Genomic DNA, 16697 nt, shown 5'->3' with positions numbered 1-16697 from the left:
CTTCCCATTTAGCACTTAAAAAAAAAAAATCCTGCCACTCTGTTCTGGCCTACAGAGTTTCTGTTGAAAAATCAGCTGATAACCTTACAGAGATTTCCTTGTATGTTTTTTGTTGCTTTTCCCTTGCTGCTTTTAATATTTTTTCTTTGTGTTTAATTTTTGTTAGTTTAATTAATATGTGTTTTGGTGTCTTTCTCCTTGGGTTTATCTTATATGGGATTCTCTGTGTTTCTTGGACTTAGGTAACTATTTCTTTTCCCATTTTAGGCAAGGTTGTGACTATAATCTCTTCAAATATTTTCTCAGACCTTTTCTCTTGTTCACCTTCTTCTTCTGGTTCCCCTGTAATTTGAATATTGGTGGATTTAATTTGTCCCAGAAATCCCTGAGAGTGTCCTTATTTCTTTTCATTCCTTTTTTCTTTATTCTACTCCATAGAAGTTATTTGTGCCATTCTGTCTTCCATGCCATTTATCTGTTCTTCTGCCTCAGTTATTCTGCTATTGATTCCCTTTTGTACTTTTCATTTGTGATTGTGTTAGTCATCACTGTTCGTTTGTTTTTTAGTTCTTTTGTGTCATTATTAAACATTTCTTAAGTCTTCGTGATCATGCATACATCCTATTTCCATCTTTACTGTCATCACTCTGAATTTTTTTTCAGGTACATTGCCTGTGTACATGTGTGCTAAGTCGCTTCAGTCATGTCCGACTCTTTCCCCGTGGACTATAGGCTGCCAGGTTTCTCTGTCCGTGGACTTTCCCAAGCAGGAATACTGGAGTGGGTTGCCCTACCCTTCTGCAGCGAATTTTCCCAACCCAGAGATCAAACCCATGTCTTTGTGTCTCCTGCATTGGCAGGTGGGTTCTTTGTCACTAGTACCTCCTAGGAAGCCTGCATAGATTGCCTGCTTCCTCTATTTCTTTTGTCTTGTGTTTTTACCTTGCTCCTTCTACAGAGACATATTTCTCTGTTGCCTCATTTTGTCTAGCTTAGTATGTTTATTGTCCCTTTTCCACAGACTGCAAGGCCATAGTTCCTTGTGCTTCTGCTGTCTGCTCCCTGGTGGGTGAGGTTTGTCCTGGGGCTTGTGTTGACTTCGTGGTGGGTAGGGACTGGTGCCTGCTCTCAAAGATTGGCCAGAGGGTCCTCTCCTCTTCCAAATATTCTCTATAAATTCAGCATTCATGTTACCAGATGCAAGCCTGAGAAATCCCTGTTGGGAGGTATCTTCATTTCTTCTAGCACAGATTGCCCTGCTTGGTTCTCCCTGAAATATTTAGAGTGGCTGGAAGATTTCTCTGTGTTTTCCTTCTTTGCCCTGACTTCCTCAGGCTCCATGCACCTGAATCTCTGTGGGATCTTTCTTATCTCTCAAGTTCTGTCCCGTTTTTCTTATTAGCATTTGATGGAGGCTTATTGAAAAAGGGTGGCATTTGGGTAGATTACTCGTTTCTACTGTTTTCATAGATCCTAAAGTGTCAGTCTGTCTCAAACTAGCTCTTTATATATTTGTTAAAAGTTCAGTTGTTTCCTTCTTTTCTTCTCCTCCTATTGCTTTCTCAAGTATAAAAGCCATTATTCATTCCTTTTGCCCTATGAGGGGGGCCTTTTACTTTCATGATTTCTGTTCATAAAAATCTGTCTAGTGAATGTTGAAAAGCTTTGATAGGTTACCTGGCTTCCTCTTATTGTTACAGTGAGAGAGAATTCTCTTGTGATTTTTGTATCCTATGAGAAAGGGAAATAATTATTAAGTAACATGAGCTACCATACACACACCTAAAATTCTTACGATTCATTTACAAGTATGACTGTTATCTTGGATAAGGTTGCCAGTAGTTGGCAGCTCATCTCTGCTTTGTTGTTTTTTAGTGTCGGATTCTCTCTTGCCTTTATTCCCTACCCTTGTTTTTGAAGTAGTTATTCTTCACTTATTGTTTACTTAATTATGTAGTCAAGTTTTGAAATTACTGTTAGAAATCAGGGTAACAATTTCTTAAGAGCCATATTAATCTGAAATGTTCTTTATTATTGTTGTTGTTCAGTTTCTAAGTCATGTCTGAGTTTCTGACCCAATGAACTGCAGCACGCCAGGCTCCCCTGTCCTTCACTCTCTCCCAGAGTTTGCTCAAATTCATGTCCATTGAGTCAGTGATGAGTTTCATGAGAAAAAAAAATAGTAAGTTTTAGCTACTTAAACTTAGATGAAGATTAATATGTCTGTGTTTTTGTCTCATTCATTGGTTCATGATAAATGTAAAGTACTTTTTCCTGTTAATAACTTGATATTTTGCAAGACAGTCTCATTGGTTGGCAAGGTTTCTGTTACTGATAAGCATGTATGTTTAATTTCATGCTGTGCAACTTTGGTCTCTAACCCTTATTTCAGTTCTTATTTTTAGCTTAGGATGTAACTGAAAATGACACTGGTGCCTTGGTTTAACTAATTGGTGAAGCCTGAATGGAATGTGTATAAGTGAGCCATTTGGGCAGTGAACAGAGGAGTGAAGCACACTTTTCTCATTAGTTGTCTCCCAGGCTAAAATTAAACAGAGTAATATATTGCCAAGTTTTAGTGATGTATGGGGCATCTGTTCTGAGTCAACTCAGTATCAGACTAATTGTCTGCACACTTATATGCAAAACTTGTGTTTTATTTTTAAAGGTCTTGTCTCGTAAATTGAATATAATATAAAAATATCCCTTTAAATGTAAAAGAATGTTACCTCTAATTTATAGTTTCAGCAAAATTGTTGTTAAATTAATAGGTTGTTCTCTTTTATTAGGTGTTTAGCACTCATGAAGTCGAAGCCTGGCTCTTCGTCATTTAGTCATTTTTGGTATAATGCAGTTGTGTACCATGTGAATATTTGTGGGTGAAGTATTTAATTTTTTCAGTATAATATAGTAAGACTTTCAAAATTAATTGTCCACGTGAAAATATTTATCTGTTTTCATTTGTTTTCCTTTCCTTTTCTCTACCATTCCCATTTTAAAGATGTGCTAATAACTTACTGGGAAAGTTTTTAAACATTTACTCAACCTGTTCAGTTTTTGGAGCATATGAAAAGACTACTAAAATAACTTGCCTAATAAGGAGAATTCTATAATTCCTTAATTTACTTTTGTCTTCTTAAGTTTGTATACTTTTAAATTTATAACTGCTTTGTTTATATAGATTTTTCCCTGTATTTTCATCATAATTTTGAAAAAGTTTGTACATGGCTTGTACTTGAAATGGATAGTATTTCGTTGTTGTTTGGTTGCTCAGTCATGTCTGATTCTTTGCGACCCCCATGGACTGCAGCACACTAGACTTCCCTGTCCTTCACTATCTCCTGGAGTTTGCTCTGACTCACATCCATTGAGTTGATGATGCCATCCAGCCATCTAATCCTCCATTGTCCCTTCTCCTCCTGCCCTCAGTCTTTCCCAGCATCAGGGTCTTTTTCAATTAGTCTGCTCCTCACATCAGGTGGTGAAAGTATGACATTAGAACAAAACTTTACTGAATTCTTTTCTGGTTAGTGGCTCGAGGTGACCTCTACAAATGATACGCTATTCCGCTTACCCCAGAAAACCACCCTAATCATGCAAATCAAGAGGTGCAAATCTTCAAGTTCACTTTAAGAACACTCGTGAAACTACCCAGGCCTTTAAGGGTATGCATATCTGAGAAGCCACCAAGTGTCTGAAGGATGTCACTTTAAAGAAGCCATGTGTGCCGTTCCTTCTGTTGCCTGTTCTCATTCCTTGGTTCTTCTCTCTGGGATTTAATTAGGTGTATGAGTGTTCTTCTTACTCCATTCTCTTATATCTTAACACCATTTTGATTGCTTTATGTTTTCTATTTCAGATACATTCTAAATTATCTTACTGTATTTCTTCTATTTTATTAATTTTGTCTTCACCTATAGCTAATCTGCTACTTGATCTGTCCAGTGAGTTTTCCTTAGAGTTGATAGGTGTGCACAGGCCAAACAGTGGGTCTGGACACAGGGTTGGTGACCTGGAAAGAGTACTAAATTTTTACTGCCTTTGCTTAAAAATTCAGGCAGTAATGCTGATCTTAAAGGCTTAGATGTAGATTCTCTGGTCATTGAGCACATCCAGGTGAACACAGCCCCAAAGATACAGGCCCAGGACTTACAGAGCTCATGGTCAGATCCACACATACATGAGCTCTCCTTTCCACATTGAGGTGATCCTTACTGAGAAAGATCAGATTGTTTCTAAACCAGAAGAGAAGGTTTCACAGAAGAAAAAGATATCCCAGAAGAAACTGAAGAAACGAAAACTTATGGCCCAGAAATAAATGCTGCAGAAAATAAATGCAAATAAAAGCAAAAAAAAAAAAAAAAAGACTTATTTACATCTAAAAGTCAATTTATTCTTTTTTTTCTTTATCATCTTGTATTTGTAACACTTGGTATGCATGAATTTGTTTTGAAGTAAAATATAATCAATACATTGAATATTTGCTGAGAAGTTGAGTCAGTTTATTTGCTTTTTTACACCTCAGGAGATCTTTCTATTTAGGATTCTTTTCTGATCTTCTTTTTTCTTTAGTGTTTTGTTTCTTCTTTGCTTGTTTAATGTAGGTTTATTGATTATCCGGTCTGGGTTCATTGGACTTCTTAGGTGTGAGTTATAATATGTCTTGGAAGTTATTTAAGATTCTCAGTAATTAATTTTTATCAGTATTGGCTCTTCTCATCTTTTGGTTACTCTGGAATTTAATTAGATATATGCTTGTTCTTCTTACTCAATTTTCTTATCTCTTAATATCATTTTGTTTCCTTTTATTTTTCTATTTCTGATATGTTATAAATTATTGTATTTCTTCTATTTTATGAATTTTCTCTTCACATATCTAATCTGCTGTTTAACCTGTTCAATGAGTTTTAGGGAGCTCTTCTGGTAGATCAGCTAGGAGACCTTGGTTCACTTCCTGGACTGGGCAGATCCCCCAGAGAAGGGGTAGGCTAACCCACTCTAGTATTCTTGGGCTTCCCTGGTGGCTCAGCTAATAAAGAATCTGCCTGCGGTGCAGGAGACCTGAGTTTGATCCCTGGGTTGGGAAGATCCCCTGGAGAAGGGAACAGCTACCCACTCCAGTATTCTGGCCTGGAGAATTCCATGAAGTTTTAGGGGGCTTCCCTGGTGGCTCATTGGTAAAGAATCCACCTGCCAATGCAGGAGATGAAGATTCATTCCTCGTGTGGGAAAAATCCCCTGGAGAAAAAATGGCAACCCATTCCAGTATTCCAGACTTCCATGGACTGAGGAGCCTGGGGGCTGCAATCCATGGGTTTGCAAAGAGTTGGACAGGACTTAGTGACTAAACACCAAAACCCACAGTAATGAGTTTTTTACTTCAACAACTAAATCTGTCATTTCTCTACTTTCCATTTTTCTTTAAAATATGTTCTTTGCTAATACTTTCTCATAGTTCTTCATCATGATTCCATACTTTAGTATTTTAAACATTTTCAACATCACTTTTTCAACATGGACTTTTTTCAACTAACCTATCTATCTACCATTTATTGTGATTTCTTTTTTCAGCTCCTACCATGAGGCAGGTACTTTTTTTAGATGTTGGAGATACAGTTGAGGGCAAAACTGACATATTCTTTCCTTCATATTCTGTTCATCCTAATGGAGCTAATACTATTTTTATAAAAAAATATGTAAAGAAATTTACTATGTTATTTACAGATATACATGACCTGCCCCACATATATTAAGAATGGGACATTCTGGTTTAGTTAAGTTTATGTGAGCTGCTTTTATCAGAGAAGGACAAAAATGTTTTAGTTAGTAGGATAGAAACTTGTTACACTGCAGCTTTGTGTTTTATGTCAGAATGTTAGCCTGCATTTCATCTAGACGGCTCTCTCTCTTTGCTTCTGAACATTTAAAGCTGTAATTTACAGTGATTTATTAAGTGGTTATAATGATGCTTCCTTTAGTTCTATAATATAAACAAAAAAAGGAGATAATATTCCATTCTCATGGCCAGTATAGACACTGCTGTTTGCCTAGAAAATAGTTTATAATTTTATAATAAAAAACTTGAATAAAATAGTTTAGTATATTTTTAATGACAAATACCCAGTTAATAAGCTACAATTCACATTCCATAAAGTACATTATTTTAAAGTACATAATTTAGTGGTTTTTGGTGCATTTGCAAATTGTGCAGCAATCACCATTTTCTGATTAGAATATTTTCATCACTCCCCAGGGAACCACCTTTCTATTAGCATTTGTTTCCCTTTGTTTTCTCCTCCAGCCCTGGCATGCATTGATTTATGGTTTTCCCTGTTCTGGTCATTTCATGTAAGCGCAGTTGTGTAATATGTGACTTTTTGTAACTGGCTTATTTCACTTAGCATGTTTTCAGGGCTTATTCATGTTATAACATGTATCAGTACTTCATTCCATTTTGTGGTTAAATAGTTTTCCATTCTGTGGTTCTACTACATTTTGTTTATCCATTCAGCAATTCTTGGACATTCATCTTTTCCCATTTTTTGGCTGTTGTGAATAATGTGGCTATGAAAATTTGTGGACAGGTTTTTCATGGATATTTGATTAGTTGATATACCTAGGAATATGATTGTTGGGTCATATTGTAACTTTATGGGCTTCTGTGAGTGGATTAGATTTTAAAGAATATGCCTGCGATGCAAGAGACCCAGGTTCTATCCCCGGTTTGGGAAGATCCCCTGGAGAAGGGAATGGCGACCCACTTCAGTATTCTTGCCTGGAGAATTCTATGGACAGAGGAGCCTGGTGAGGCTCCTGTCACCAGGCTCAATCTGTCACACACATACACACACTCTGTAACTGTTTATTTTGCTTTTTGAGGAAATACCAATCTGTTTTCCAAATGGTCTGCACTATTTTCTGTTCCCACCAACTATGTATGAAGGTATAATTCCTCCACATCCTTTGCAACACTTATTGTTTGTCTTTTTATTATGGCTATCTGTAATAGGTGTAAAATGATATCAAGCTTATTATTTTTAAGAGGAATATAATAATTTAAAAATCTTGCATTTTAGGTGCTGTACTCCTTTGTAATGTCCAAGGACTAGCAATTAATATTGACCCTATCTTATACACCTGGCTCATTTATCAACCTCAGAAGCGAAGCAGTAAACATATGCAGCAGGTGAGAAGTTTTTATAATTCTCCAAATACCTTTTTCTTATTTAATGAAGTTATATATTTCTTAGCTTGATTTTGTTTATGGAGGTACCAGAATTCTTCTGTTCCCTACTCTACCTGTTTCAAGCAGTTTGGCTCTTTAATTTCTATAGAAGAAATTACAGCTCAAAATACACTTGCTTGATTGTTAAAGGGACTTGCTCTACAATTGCTTGGAAAGAAGATAACTTTAGAGAGAGCAGGTTAGGTAGGCCTATTTTACTGACTCATTCTCAACTAAAGTTTATCAGCAGAGGCAAAGAACATGGAGTAACTTGGCAAGAAAGGAGCCTTCAGTGTTTCCAGGCGTGAGCCAGGTGTTCTTATAGACAGTAGCAGAAATTGAAAGCCAATTCATAAAATATTTTAATGGTAAATGTTAGGTTTATTTGTAAACCAGAAATTTAAATGGTTAATTTGTAATGGTAAAACTTTATCCTGAAGGGTACAGATGAAGTATAGGAAACTAATATAGACTTAGATTTTAGAAAGTTTGACAAAATACAAAGTACAAGTGATGGAGAAATTAAGAATAATGACAGGGATGATTTGAGAAAAATTTGTAAATGTTTTTCTTATTGAGGTATAATTGACATATAACATTATATTAATTTCAGATAGCAACAACATTCATTATTTGTATATATTACAAAATGATCACCACAGTGAGTCTAGTTAACATCCATCACCACACATAGTTAACATTTTTTTCCCTTGTGATGAGATTTACTCTGTTAGTAACTTGCAAATATACAATGCATATCATTAACTCTCTGGAGAAGGAAGTGGCAACCCACTCAAGTATTCTTGAGTGGGATAATTCTGGATAATTCCATGGACATTGGAGCCTAGTGAGCTGTAGTTCATGGGGTTACAAAGAGGTGACATGAATGAGTCACTAGTGTGTGTGCACGTGCACACACACACACACATGCATTAACTATAGTCCTCATATTGTTCATTATGTTTTATAACTGAAAGTTAGTACTTTGGACTGCCTTTACTCATTATACCCCCTTCTCCCCAACTCCCATGTCTCTTGCAACCACCTTCTCTTTTCTGTATGTATGAATTACATGTTTTGGGGTTTTTTTGTATTGTCTTGTTTTATTTTGTTTAGATTCCACATATAAATGTGGTTATTTGCCTTTCTTTATCTGACTTAGCAAAATGGCCTCAGGGTCCATCCCTGTTGTCACAAATACCAAGACTCTTCTTTTTCAGGTCTGAATAATATTTCATTGTATTATAAATTTTTCATTGGTTGTCTTATAACTGATGTGATTATCTCCAGTTCACCATAGATATGCATGATTGCCAGGTATTGTTCTAGCAGCTTAAATAAACTAATGTTTGTTTGATTGATACCAAGCACCTTTAAAGATTTTTATTGTATTTTTATTACTGTGTTTTATAAGTAGATTTTAGTTAAATATTCCCTGGTGGCTCAGTTGGTAAAGAATTTGCCTGCAATTCTTTGATACCTGGGTTTGATCCTTGGGTTGGGAAGTTCCCCTGGAGAAGGGAACAGCTACCTACTCCAGTATTCTGGCCTGGAGAATTCCATGAATGAAAGAGCCTGGCAGCCCACGCAGTCCATGGGGTCTCAAAGAGTTGGACACAACTGAGCGACTTTCACTCAATTATAAATATATATATATATTTTTTAATTTCAATAATATTGCATTTCATTTAAAACTACAAATATCCAGTCCTCATTCACAGATACAAATAATATTGAGATAAACATTTCTATATTTGCATTTTTCTTTAATTATTCACTTAGAATATATTTTTTAAAATGTAGTAGTTTCAGGCATGTGGTTTAGCATATTTTAATGCTTTTGTTATACTGCCAGTTTGATTCCAGAATTGATATACAATCTGTTTTCATCAGCACTACTATAGAGTGCTGATGAAAACAGATAGAAAAGGCAGAGGAACCGGAGATCAAATTGCCAACATCCGCTGGATCATGGAAAAAGCAAGAGAGTTCCAGAAAAACATCTATTTCTGCTTTATTGACTATGCCAAAGCCTTTGACTGTGTGGATCACAATAAACTGTGGAAAATTCTGGAAGAGATGGGAATACCAGACCACCTGACCTGCCTCTTGAGAAATCTGTATGCAGGTCAGGAAGCAACAGTTAGAACTGCACATGGAACAACAGACTGGTTCCAAATAGGAAAAGGAGTACGTCACGGCTGTATATTGTCACCCTGCTTATTTAATTTATATGCAGAGTACATCATGAGAAACGCTGGACTGGAAGAAACACAAGCTGGAATCAAGACTGCTGGGAGAAATATCAATCACCTCAGATATGCAGATGATACCACCCTTATGGCAGAAAGTAAAGAGGAACTAAAAAGCCTCTTGATGAAAGTGAAAGAAGAGAGTGAAAAAGCTGGCTCAACGTTCAGAAAACGAAGATCATGTCATCTGGTCCCATCACTTCATGGGAAATAGATGGGGAAACAGTGGAAACAGTGTCAGAGTTTAGTTTTTTGGGCTCCAAAATCAGTGCAGGTGGTGACTGCAGCCATGAAATTAAAAGACGCTTACTCCTTGGAAGAAAAGTTATTGCCAACCTAGATAGCATATTCAAAAGCAGAGACATGACTTTGCCGACTAAGGTCTGTGTAGTCAAGGCTGTGGTTTTCCCAGTGGTCATATGTGGATGTGAGAGTTGGACTGTGAAGAAGGCTGAGTGCCGAAGAATTGATGCTTTTGAAATATAGTGTTGGAGAATACTCTTGAGAGCCCCTTGGACTGCAAGGAGATCCAACCAGTCCATTCTGAAGGAGATCAGCCCTGGGATTTCTTTGGAAGGAATGATGCTAAAGCTGAAACTCCAGTACTTTGGCCACTTCATGCGAAGAGTTGACTCATTGGAAAAGACTCTGATGCTGGGAGGGACTGGGGGCAGGAGGAGAAGGGGACGACAGACGATGAGATGGCTGGATGGCATCACTGACTCGATGGACGTGAGTCTTAGTGAACTCCAAGAGTTGGTGATGGACAGGGAGGCCTGGCGTGCTGCGATTCATGGGGTTGCAAAGAGTCGGACACGACTGAACAACTGAACTGAACTGAACTGACCCTGCATATATATATTATATATTACATATTTTATACACTATATGTAATCTGTCGAACCCCTGTCTCCGGCATTGGCGGGCAAAGTCTTTACCACTGAGCCATCAGGGAAGCTTGCACCCAGAGTGTGAACCACGAACATAAAGATTTTGTTGTTGTTTGGTATTTACAATACCGTAGCTTCCGTTAGTCTCATCTTCAACTGTTGTGCATGAGTTAAATATCAGACTATATAGCACATAATTTTTTTCATATATTAATTTTGATTCTAAACTTGATTGTAACTTCTTAGAGTGCTTCATCATATTCCATGCTTATAAATGATGGCAAGGAAATTCAAAGGATTATGAAATCACTAAATGTTAGAGCATAAAGCGATTTTCTAGTAGACATCTCCACCCCCTTATATTGTAGATGAATAAGTTTAAATTAGACTCACTATTTCTTATCCAGGTGTTAAATACTATCTCCTATTTAGATTTATATAAATATTATCAGTTTCACTAAATACTTAACAGGAAAGTAGATATTCTGTGTTGTGATGTTTCCCACAATGCATGTAATTTTTTCATTTTCTGTTTATCAGTTGTCTTGTCCTTTTAATCAAAGTAATAGTTTGTAACATGATTTGGCTTTTTCCTATTATATCATATGGTTATATAATGTGCATATGTTCTCATTGAAATATTAATTTATAATTTAAGCAATATTAAATAAGCATCAAGTTGGTGAGGCTTGAAGTTGGATCTGTAAAAGTGTGGATGTTGTAGTGTTGAGTGTAACATTAGATCATACTGCTGCCTAACAGCCCCCTCCAGATTCATCATCTGATGCAGCTGTATCACAGTTATCATCTGTTGTTTCCCCAACTGCAATTTCCTTCTCAATTTGTGGCTGAAACCCAACATTTGATGATTGTTTTCCACTCAGTTCAACATTGATCTTTGATCGTACAGCAAACTTAAAAATACCTTTTTTTTTTTTTTTTTTGCCAAAAATCTGACAAGATTGTATTGGGCGTCATCAGCTGTAACATCAGACTTTATTTCAGTGAATAAAGATGAAACAGCTGCTTTATTGTCGAGATCAGCACTCAGGCATTCAATATAAGATCATAATGTTTTCCAGCTTTCTTTAACTATAGATGTTTTTCTGTGCTTTCTAAATATGCTGTGGATATCACTTTGTCAGAAAAAAGATAGAGAATTTTAGCAATTCTCCCCAAAGTTGGACTGTCTTTATTAATAGTGGACATAATCAGTTTATAGAAGTATTTCCCTGAATATCATTTTATAAGGATAATTTTTCATTTTCTAGTGATCATAATTTTCAAAGTTAATTTTAGTTTTAATTTGCTTCTGCCATGTTATCTTTATACTACTTGCTAAAATTTACATGAAATTTTAATTATTTCCAAGTGCTCTTGGTTTTTGAGCAGAATTCTGATTGAGATTGAAATTGTTATGCGTCCCTGTGGGTATATGTGAGAGAAACAGTGATAAAAAGGGAGGGCAAGAGTAATTGATTGATTGATTTAAAATAATACAGCCCCATGTATATACCATGGAGTATGTAGTCAGTTATGTCACAGTATCTTTGTATGGTGACAGATGGATAACTAGACATATCACGATGATCATTTTGTAATGTACAGAAATATCAACTACTGTCTTGTGCACATAAAGTAACATAAAGATGTATCTCAATTATACTTCAGTTGAAAACAGAATATGTGGACATAGAGGGGAAATAGCTAATAATGGTTATCTCTGAAGGTGGAGATTATGGATGGTTATTAATTTAAAAAATAATACTAAGTAGTAAAGCATTGACCCCAACATGTGAAGGAGTTTCTTCAGTGATGCTATGTTTATACTTAAGAAATAGTAAATAATTCAGTTTTTCATTTGACTCTCTCCAGCAGCCTGTAATTGCAGTTCCTCTTGTTATGCCAGTTAGCAGAAGGAAAGAGGATGAGGTGTCTGTTGGAAGTGCACCCTTGGCAAAGCAACAGTCATATCAGGCATCTGAATATGCCAGCAGCCCTGTAAAAACAAAAACCGTAACAGGTATGTGTCAAAACTCTAAAGGATCTGTGATTTCACCTTCCCTCCTAGCTAAGGAGTTATCCAGGCCACATGTTCATGAAGCTGACCAAGACACAAGACTCCTGGAACAGAGATAAAAGACTTTATTATCTATAGCATTAGCAGTTTTACCAAAGTATTAGCGCGCGTGTGTGTGCGTGCGTGTGTGTGTGTGTGTGTCCCTGCCCTAAGCCTTATTCCCACAGGGTGGCACAAAGAGGGCTAAGAGATACCTGTATATAGTGGATTATGTTACAGGAGAGAAACCTCAAGCTTTAAATGGGTAAAAGCTATGCCTCCATTTTCTCTGGGGGAGGAAGGCTCCATATGCGTCTTGCAAGACTGTAAGCAAATCTGCTGTTTGCTCAGATGAAAGACAACATGTTTGTTTTCTGAGGCTGTACACTGTACAGATATCCTTGAAAATACCACTGGAAACAAAGGTACTCTCTGCCTCTACTTGTAAGACAGGCAAAAACAAGAGACCCTTGGAGAATCATCTCCCAGTAGTATGTTTCTTCTTAAAGTGAATCCTTGCAGTCCACCCTACATCTCAATCCTCTTTCCTCCCCCTTTGCTTACTTCGTTAGCTATATGAGCTGTGCAAATATAAAGCTTAAATATTCTTCCATAAAACATTATCTTTTATTTCCTTTTATGTAATTTAAAAAACCCACTTGGTGATTTCAAGTAGTGTTTTACGTTTCTAATATTATCCCTTAGATATTCAGCTTTATTCCATATAACGCATATATCCCCAACCATATAAAAAAATATTTTATATTTTCAATAATCAAAAAACACTTATTGAGTATTTATAATGGGCCAGACTCTGTTGTAAGTAATTTTGTGGGTAGAAATATTAATAAGACATGATTGATGCCCTTGAGGAATTTAAAATATGTTTAAATACACAGGAAGGTTCATGCTAGTGTTTGTTTACAGGAAAAGTTAGTTTCCTTACCATATTTAAAAACAACAATGGTAAAAGTAGTAACATACATTTTTGTGGAGTTTTATTCATATCTATTATTTTGTGTTCTGTTTCTTAAAATATTATGTTATGTTTGTTTTATGGAATCATTCGACTTCCACCTATCAGTATTCACAGGCCTTTTGCTCCGTTGAGACTTTTTTTACCATTTGATAAAAAAATGACTATGCTTATTTTTTGTATCATAGGAAGATGGTCTGTAACTTGAATTGATTTTTTAATATAAAATTAGACATTTCCTTTAGATAGCATGCTAAGTTTTATACTTTAAATTGCTTGATCTGGTAATTTACATAATGGTTTATAAATATCAGCTCTTAGTAAATGTTCATTAAGTATCAATTGATAAGTTTAATTTTATATGCACATTAACCTCCTGCTTTACTATATTTAGTCCAGTTCTTTAAACCACATAATAATTAAAGTAATTGTTAAGGATGAGTAAAGATGATAGAAAATACTTCTTTAAATGAAATTGTATGACATAGAACTATATAGAAAATATTTACTATGCATGGAGAAATTTTATAGGTAAATTCACATTTCATCAGTTGTCTATCAATTCATGAATGATATTTTGCTGAGGTTTATTTTGCTCTCTTGTGGGTGCTGAGTTGCTTCAGTTGTGTCTGACTCTTTGCCATCCTATGGACTGTAGCCCACCAGGCTTCTCTGTCCATGGGATTCTCCAGGCAAGATTGCTGGAGTGGGTTGCTATGCCCTTCTCCAGGGGATCTTTCCCAACCCAGGGATTGAACCTGTGTCTCTGAAGTCCTCTGCATTGGCAGGCATGTTCTTTTACCACTGGCGCCACCTGGGAAGCCCCATTTTTCCTTTCTTACACTTTCCCATTTAATTACAAGAAATTAATATTTTAAGAAAAACCTTGAACATAATCTCTCATCAGTAATTATTACTCTTTAGAATCTGAAAACATAAACATCACGTTATTCTTTAAAAAAAATGCATTTATTTTTAAATTTTTATTGAAGCATAACTGATTTACAGTGTTAGTTTCAGATGTACCAAATAGTGATTCAATTATACATATACACATAATCATTCTTTTTCAGACTCTTTTACCATACAGGTTATTTACAGAATATTGATTACAATTCCGTGTGCTATATATAGTAGGTCCTTGTGGGTGTCTGTTGTATATGTAGTAGTGTATGTGTGTTAATCCCAAACTCCTCGTTTATCCTTTTCCCACACATTGCCCCTTTGTGGAGGCATAAACTTGTTTTCAAAATGTGAGTCTATTTCTGTTTTATAAATAAATCCATTTATCTCATTTAAAAAAAATTCTGTTCCATTCCACATGTAAGTGATATCATACAATATTTGTCTTTCTCTGTCTTACTTAACACTAATGATGATGATCTCCGGGTCCACCTGCATTGCTGCAGATGGCATTGTTTTCTTCTTTCTTATGGCTTTCTTCTTTCTTTCTTCTTTCATTATTCATCTTCGTTATCCATTTTTTCTGTCAGTAGACGTTTAGATTGCTCTCATGTCTTGGCTATTGTAAATATGCTGCAGTGAACATTGGAGTGCATTATCTTTTTGAATTATGCCCTGGATATATGCCAAAGAGTGGGATTACTGGATCATATGATATTACCTCACACTGGTCAGATTGGCCACCTTGAAAAAGTCTACAAAACAGTACATGCTGAGGATGGTGTGGAGAAAAGGGATCCCTCCTACCCTGTTGGTAGGAATGAAAATTGTTGCAACCACTATGGAGAACAGTATGGAGGGTCCTTAAAAGGCTAACAATAAAACTACCATGTGATCAGGCAAATACAGTATTCTTTATTTCAAATTATAAATGTGAACTTTTGGATTTGAGTTGTGGTTCTTTGCATTTGAGTTGTGGATATGGATATTTGCATTTCCTTTCTTTAGTGTTCCCTCATCTCTGGAACCCTTAATTTCCATATCCTGTAGATATTCTCATTATAGTTAATGATGTCTGTTTTTCCAGCTACTCAAGCTAGCATAAAAATTGTGTGTGTGCATATGTGTGTTTAGTCATATCTGACTCTCCAACTTCATGGACTGTAGACCACTAACTTTCTCTGCCCATGAAATTTTTTCTAGGCAGGAATACTAGAGTGGGTTGCCAGTTCTTACTGCAGGTAATCTTCCTGACCCAGGGATCAAACCCAACATCTCCTGCATTGGCAGGCAGATTCTTTACCACTATGCCACCTGGGAAGCCGTACAATTAGCAGTTATCAAACTAATGCCTGTTCTTGCCTTGTTTATGGACTGTTGGCATGTATACATGGTAAAAAGCCGTGGATGTAACCTTTCTAGTTTATGACCAATGTATTGTGCTCTTTGGATGCCCACCATTATCAGTTCTCAGGAAACCTTGTTGATATTCTCTTCGTTGTTGAGTGCTCAGTATTAATCATTTTCTTTGCTTAGAATTATGTCTCAAAATTTTCTGTTTTCTAGAAAGAGACTCATAGACTTAGAGAATGAACTTACGTTTGCTGCGGGGAGGGTTGGGGGAAGGGATATTTACAGAGTTTAGAATGAACCCATGCACACTGCTATGTAAAATGGATAACCAACAAGGCCCTAGGATATAGCACATGGCACTGTGCTCAATGTTATGTAGCAGCCTGGATGGGGGAGTGTGGTGGAGATTGGATACATGTTTATATATGGCTGAGTCCCTTTGCTGTTCACCTGAAACTATCACAACGTTTTAAACTGGCTATATCCCAATACAAAATAAAAATAATAATAATTTTCTATTTTATTTTTAATTAGAGTAGACAATTCCTATATTGCTTTTAATTTAAAAATTGAGTCCTTTAAATGTCCTCCCTGTCCATCACCAACTCCCTGAGTTCAACCAAACTCACGTCCATTGAGTCGGTGATGCCATCCAGCCACCTCATCCTCTGTCGTCCCCTTCTCCTCCTGCCCGCAATCCCTCCCAGCATCAGAGTCTTTTCCATTGAGTCAACTCTTTGCATGAGGTGGCCAAAGTACTGGAGTTTCAGCTTTAGCATCAGTCCTTCCAATGAACACCTAGGACTGATCTCCTTTAGGATGGACCAGTTGGTTCCACTTGCAGTCCAAGGGACTCTCCAAGTCTTCTCCAACAGCACAGTTCAAAAGCATCAATTCTTCGTCGTTCAGCCTTCTTCACAGTCCAACTGTCACATCTATACATGACCACTGGAAAAACCATAGCCTTGACTAGACGGACCTTAGTTGGCAAAGTAATGTCTCTGCTTTTGAATATGCTATCTAGGTTGGCCATAACTTT

The 16697-nt window shown here is 36.4% G+C and overlaps 1 protein-coding gene across 1 annotated transcript in view; it reads left to right on the top strand.

Moving 5' to 3' along the window:
- VPS13B (vacuolar protein sorting 13 homolog B) overlaps positions 1-16697 on the top strand; it is a 775227-nt gene that overhangs the window by 302388 nt on the left and 456142 nt on the right. Inside the window, exons 19-20 of the mRNA XM_052651420.1 lie at positions 7077-7186; positions 12243-12390. Coding sequence (XP_052507380.1) covers positions 7077-7186; positions 12243-12390 — 258 coding nt within the window. The remainder of the gene's footprint in view (positions 1-7076; positions 7187-12242; positions 12391-16697) is intronic.

Source organism: Budorcas taxicolor, chromosome 14 (assembly GCF_023091745.1).
Source record: "Budorcas taxicolor isolate Tak-1 chromosome 14, Takin1.1, whole genome shotgun sequence".
NCBI classification, from domain to species: Eukaryota; Metazoa; Chordata; class Mammalia; order Artiodactyla; family Bovidae; genus Budorcas; species Budorcas taxicolor.
This window is presented reverse-complemented; position numbering and strand designations above follow the sequence as displayed.